Here is a 6,738-nt window from a genome sequence, read left to right on the forward strand (position 1 = left end):
ATAATAACATTCCTCTCTTCATTGGATCTCGCCATTGATGATTATGAAATTTAAAATTTGAATAGAGATAGAGAAATTGGTGAAATATAGGTAGAAGTATGTGTGAGTAACTTGGAGAAATACAAGGGCGTATATATAGGAACCAGTAGGGGGAAATAGCCGTTGCAAAATATTTATTGGTCGGGTAATCTTAATATTGCCAGCGCTACTATTTATATCGTGCGATGGGATGTATGACGCCAGCGATACTCATAATATCGCCAGCGTTCTGGATAATAACTAGAAACTCGATCATCCAATGGTTTTCCCATAGTGCCGCAATTGGTTTGCCATGCCACCTGGTAAGCCAAACTGCTTTTTTTTTTTGTATGCGCATAGAAATAGGCCTTATAATTCTGTTCCATAACATCATACAATTTACGAGAACGTTCAAGCAAAAGCTTACCATCCAAGTTGAGGGGACTGAAACGCTGCAATATTCAGGACGCCAAGGTGGAATGCGTTAGTGTGTTCTTCTATGATTTCTAATAACTACGAGAGGGATCTTTTAAATGGTGACACATTAAAACACTTATTCCACCACACAACCCACATGAAACATCGAAACACTCTGAACAACTTTCATACTCAAAATAAGATAAGTTACAGTTAGGTAACATATACATATGTACTAATTTACTAACAGCAGACTTGACCGGACAGGTTTCAAAATTACCAAGGTCTCTATGCGGTCAATTTTGCCACCATATCCATGTGCTGGCAGCAGCTATACCAAGAATACAAAGATGAGTAGTCAACATTTCGAACAGGATAACTCCTCAGAATGCAAAAGATTTTTCTACAAGTTCATCACAGCTGAAATGACACGACAGAACGAGGTATTTCTTGGTCCCACCAAATGTAGGACTGATCCTTTGAAAGAGTTGTCATTTCTTGCAGACAAGAGAACCGGATCATTTCAGATATCCAACCAACCAACATATCATAAAGGCTGCAAGCTTCCCCACCAATTTCTCATGGATATTCCCTAACCACCAATTCTCAGTTCTTCTTTTGCTAATCTCACTCTACACCACAACACATCACGCCTATCTTGGAAAAGAAAGACTCGAAAAGCCTAGTAGACCCATCCGTCTGATACCAGTTTCTAATATAAATGACCCCTTCAAAATTTCCTCTCCTCAATAGCCTATCATGAATCGAATAAATTGAATAAAAGAATCATAAAGTTGGCAAGACATCTGATGTCACAACCCACAAACACGAACAAATATCCCTTGTTGACATGCCTGCAAGATTTCACTACAATCACAGAAATGTTACTAATCGTCGTAGTATCACTCCCAATTGCGTAGCAAAAATTATAAAGCATGTGATGGATCCCAACTACAAACTTGAGTTTTGTAGACCTCTGGTTGTAGCTGTAAATGCTGTGGCAGAATCCAGTTTTTTCGATCTTAATGTGACCTATTAGGAAGCCCGTAAACATGTTTGATGACTGTGAATATTACCAAACTTGCAGAGACTAATCCCAACTGGTGAACTAACACGACGAGATACCCATCAAAACAGGGGATTTTGTCGCACAGTGGACTACTCTGAAACCCTCCTAAGCTTTCAGATACAAACTGGTAATCCATAATTTTGGAAAGACCTAATGCATCCATCCCACCCTGCAGTCACAATTACCATACCCCATGCATGAGGAGAATTTGATGTGCTCTCGCAAGAACTCTTCACAAACTTGTAATGAGATTTGCAGAGAGATGATGACATATTTATTGAATTTGATGTCGGAAGTTTCTCCTCTGGCCAAGTTGCAGTTCCCTTCGGAAAACCATCTGAGAAGAACCCACTACTCAAAGAGAAACAATCGGGTGACGATAAGCGGGAATGCTGCATTCCATAGTCTAAATTATTTATTTTAGAGCAACCTGAAATTTGATCAGATGGAAGTGATCCCCATGCATTTGAAAGACCGGAACTCCCATAACTCGCACCACACCAAGGAATTGCAACTGATGCATTGCTGGAGATGAAGCGTTCACATGACCAGGTGCTCTTTGCTTGTAAATGAGTTTCATCCTGGCTATCAGAGTTCCAGATGTAAATATTAGAATCTTCACTTGCGGAAACGATATGTTTCCCATCTGAAGTAAAAGAAGCAGATATCTGACTTCCAGCATTTTTAAGGCCTGAAGATACAAAAACACAATAAGAGAAGATCCAAGTACTATGTATAGTTGTTGTTGCTATGATTCTTAGCTGTTTCTTTCGAGATAAAAACTAAAGAAGAAGGTTGTATGCCAAATAAAAACCTCATCCAGACAACCAGAAAGGATAGGAAGCCTCACCCCTGAACTTGCAGATAACATCAACCCCATCGAGAACACGCACATGAGAATCCGCAGAAGTGACCATCAATTTGCTGGGGTCGCTAGGGGAAAACTGGAGAGGAGATACGTTCCAATAATTGAGAAATTACGAAATTGTTACAGTGTTGCAAGTAAGAAAGAAATGAACTTCAAGGCAGCAAAAAGATAAGAGCAAAAAGATACCTGAAATCCAGTAATCCTCTTGGCAGTAGACTTCTTTTTAACATGTAAGCAGAGTTGAGTGCCCAATTGCAAATGGTTATCTGGTCAACGGGAGAAAAAGATTCAGTTCACGATTTTAAGGGAGGCTTCAGTGATAGGATCAAGAAAATAGAAAAACAAATCATTTTCTAGAGATCTAAGTTTGGCAATGAACGAAGGCACAGTTGATCGAGATCATCTTTCATTATAGTAACATCAATTACACGGTAAATTGTCAGATAAAATCTACTTTTGGCAACTGAAATTTTAGTTTGAGAAAGACGTTTCTACGGAAGTGTTCCTACCTGATGCATCGAACACGTAGCAATTGCCTGTCATGGAGCCAACTACTATGCCCTGCATGAACATACACAAAGAATAGTTAAGCAAACCAACTGGATAACCAAGTCACCAAATGCAATTACATATATCTAAAAAGAAAAAGCCAACGAACCTGTCCAGTAGGCCGATAACACACAGCAGTGACAATTTCCTTTATATCAGTCCAATCAATCACTTGGCAGTCAGATATTGACCAAATTCGAACCTTTCCATCTATAGAACCACTGATGAAGTAATTATCATCAACTGGATTAAAATTCACGCTTGTCACTGGAAACCATAAAAACAAAAAAACTGAGATCAATTTAACGTATTAACAAACCGGATACAAACTATCAACATCATACCCCAGATGACCAGCCAATGGTTAGCAGGTATCAGAGACTATGTAAAGTTTAGCAGTGGGAAGACGCACCATAATTATTGTGAGAGAAGATCTTGAGGCATTGATTGCTTCCAACTTTCCACAGGCGAACGGTGTTATCCACGGAGCATGATAGCAAATACTGTACAAAGAAAGAATGCTGTAAGAAAACAGTTGCCAATTCCTTAAACGACAAAATCTTAGAAAATCACAAACAACACTAACCTTATTTGACCAAGACAAATCCAAGACCTCACCACTATGACCATGAAACTCATGAAGTGGTTTTTCTGATAATCGAAAAACTTTTGGGGGCAATATGACACAAGCCGAATCAGAGACTTTCCTAAGGCTCTTGCATTTAGGCATTTTCTTCTTATCCTCCAAGACAGGGGATAATTCAGACGAACTGTTCAGCTTGAAATACATGCACGAAGGATCAGTATCTAAAACTTCACTCTCGCTTGATCTTTCCACCTCCAACACTTCCCACAGACGGACAATTCCATCTTCACCTGCACTAGCTAGATACTTCCCATCAGGACTAAATTTCATTGATAATATTGAACCATCGTGTGCTTGGATCTCTTGTCCCATATAGAGAGCTGAGAGTTCCTTCGATGGCTTTCTACGTGCACGTACGCCAACCCTACGAACACTATCTTTAACAATTTGTCGTAAACCATTTGGGCTCACTCCCGCACCTTCCCCTTGCCTATTAACAATGCAAGCCACTGCACCCAGTTTCTTTAGCCACCCTTTGCTCACCCTCCGTGTAGTCTTACCGGAATCACTGGTTTCTGCGACTCCTCGGCGCATTACCCTCTGAACCACAGAAGACAAGCCAAGATTTCTTTGAAACTCTTCAACAGTGACCAATCTGTTTGAACCCACTTGACGAAGCCTCTTCAACATCCCATCTTGCCCCAATTCATCCACAATAAACTCTGTTCCGTCATCCAAGTTCTTGATTCTACATTCAAAATTCTCTTCAGAAACTAAATCATCAGATAAAAATCCATCTCTAGAAAAAGATCCATCTCTAGAAGATTGACTAGATGAAAATTCGTCTTGAAAATCAGAGTTCCCCAGTACTGCTCCGCTGCTTTCAGAAACTCGGTCAATTTCCATTGAGCCTTCATCATCAGAAGTACCCTCAGAATTCTCCTTGTCAGTCTGATCTAGATTTATACCCATCCATTTAAAGAACCTACTGCGACGTTCATTAACACTGGCTGGTTTCTTAATCCATAATTCATAGCGGAAACTACTCGAGTCGGAATCACTGCTACTAGAACACGAATTGTTATCTAAAATGTCCAAATATTCAGAACTAGAATCAGAAATTGATGTAAATTCCTCCCGGGTATCATAGAAACGCTCACTGTCTTCTTCACTGTTAAAACTCCTCATTGTTCCTACAATTCAAACCATGAAAAAACTACTCAATAAAGAAAAAGAGACAATTTTCCTAAATTCCCTCATCCCCTGTATGCTCTAAATGTAGGTTGGGTAATATAATCCCTTCTAATTATATCAAAAAATATATAATTTATATAAAATTCCTAAAATCTCTCCCCCATGAAAACGGGGTAAATGGCTTTGGAAGAAATAAAAAAAAATACTAATGAATATAAGACTAATTCTAGAAGATCCCAAACTCCAAACAAGGAATGGTTTTGTAAACAACTTATACTAAACTTAAAAAACAAAACAAAAGACAACACAGATCCCAAACCCAAAGTCCATTGAACTTGTCCTTCTTCCCTATAACCTAATTTATTTATTTATCATCTAATACCCTGATCTTTTCTACTAGTACCAAATTCCAGAAAATACTAAGTATAGAAACTTGACCAATTCAACCATTGAATAACAAAATTAAGTAACATATATATAAAAAGAAAAGGGGGGTATTTTCAGTGAATGATAATCTCACCTGGCTTCCCATGAAAATCCATCAAACTAATGAATAAACAACCGATTCATCATCATCCGTCACAGCTCTGCAAATTTTCTCTTCTTTCTCTATAAAAACAGTGATGATGAAATTGAATAATAAATTAATTATAGTACAAAATTGAAGAAGAAGAGTGGGCAAACAAAGAATTTCAGAAAAGAAAATTGAAAAGCCTCGATATTTGTGAACGGATGGCCCGAGAAACAAGATTTTGAGAGAAGGTTTTCTTTCTTTCTTTTCCTGTTGTTTCCCTTCCACTGTTAAGTTGTTCTCTCTCTCTCAAATTATTTACAAATTTGCCAGTTTAGTTAGCCCCACTCTCAGACCATGACTCTTACCAAACGATACTCGTCTTGTAATGGAGGAAATACTGTTTTCTTCCCTCCCAACAATTACCATTTTATCCTTGTTTAAGCGTTGTCCTCTTTTTATCTCTAAATCATTTTTTATTACAGTAAAAGTACCACAATCTTATGCACGTAGTAATTAAGACTTCATAGAAACTGTGGGATAGAAAACGGTTTGATTAGCGAACTACTATTACACTTGGGAACGGAAACCTATTGATTCTTGAAATAGATTGTCACTCAGTTATAGTTATCACTTCTTCATGTTTGTGCCTCTTGGTGATCTATGGTATCATATGTAAGGCCGGTTCTTATGCATAGGGTGTAGTCTCCATAATAAACTATACCACTTTGCACCCATGATGGGTGTGGCAAAATGCCAAATATATTTGGCTATTTGTGATAGAGATTTCATTGTTTGGTGGTCTCAGTATTGGTCGCTAATTATTTAGCGTCGGCGTTAGTTTCTATATTCCTAGATGATGTGGTCGTCGCTCGTGGTTCATCATCTAACCATCGTAAATTCAATCCCCGTAGATACTCAACTTTAAATTCATTTCAGCTCACTGCAGAATTTCTAAATTTCTAGAATTTTCAATCTCTCATTTTTTTTTCCTAATGTAAAACAAGATACATTTATCACGCCTTCTCTACAATTCATATTTTCCTAATTTTATGTAATATTGCTTATCAATCACAACCTCAATCTTAGAGCAAAAGTACCAAAGTTTGGGGTTCAAAATTCATTGTCATGGAAGATAAATGTATTTGTCGTAATTATATTTATTTTACCCAAGATTGTATCGATGGTGCACAACAACAAGGTCACACCATGTGAGAAAAAATAATTTAAAAATATCGTGAACAAACCACGAACATCAATAGTCGTGGTTCAGCTGGGTTGCCAGGTCGTTTCATTACAATTAGTAAGGAAGTCGACTTATATGTTGTTGCGATAATACATGCCAATAAAGGCCGGGAGAGCAATGTCATTGATGTTGATGTTGATGTGGAAAGAAAGATTTGTGCAGATTGGCAACGCCAATACGGAAAAAAATCGCATTTGAAAGTTATTACCATATTTTAAAAGTGCTGCTCAAATATAATCCAAATTTGTTAACAGCTAATCAGCAAGCACCTAACAGACCA

General features: G+C 37.9%; 1 protein-coding gene across 1 annotated transcript; it reads right to left on the reverse strand.

The window, feature by feature from the left end:
- Positions 1–595: 595 nt before the first annotated feature.
- On the reverse strand, positions 596–5,550 carry LOC113358410 (apoptotic protease-activating factor 1-like). Its single transcript, XM_026601973.1, has 8 exons — positions 5,222–5,550; positions 3,508–4,700; positions 3,334–3,424; positions 3,031–3,188; positions 2,882–2,933; positions 2,559–2,638; positions 2,355–2,448; positions 596–2,195 (listed from the first exon to the last, which is right to left on the reverse strand). The coding sequence occupies exons 1-8, from the start codon at positions 5,241–5,243 to the stop codon at positions 1,618–1,620; spliced, it is 2,268 nt and encodes a 755-aa protein (XP_026457758.1). The 5' UTR covers positions 5,244–5,550; the 3' UTR covers positions 596–1,617.
- Between the last annotated feature and the right edge of the window lie 1,188 nt (positions 5,551–6,738).

The sequence above is a fragment of the Papaver somniferum genome, chromosome 3, assembly GCF_003573695.1.
Source record: "Papaver somniferum cultivar HN1 chromosome 3, ASM357369v1, whole genome shotgun sequence".
Classification (NCBI taxonomy): Eukaryota; Viridiplantae; Streptophyta; class Magnoliopsida; order Ranunculales; family Papaveraceae; genus Papaver; species Papaver somniferum.

Bases quoted from the DNA above. Each gene is read 5' to 3' on its own strand.
- LOC113358410 (XM_026601973.1), bottom strand. From the start codon at position 5,243: ATGGATTTTCATGGGAAGCCAG. The intron at 3,425-3,507 runs GTTAGTGTTGTT...TTCTTTGTACAG, and splicing joins ATTTGTCTTGGTCAAATAAG to TATTTGCTATCATGCTCCGT. The intron at 2,934-3,030 runs GTTCGTTGGCTT...ATGTTCATGCAG, and splicing joins GTTATCGGCCTACTGGACAG to GGCATAGTAGTTGGCTCCAT.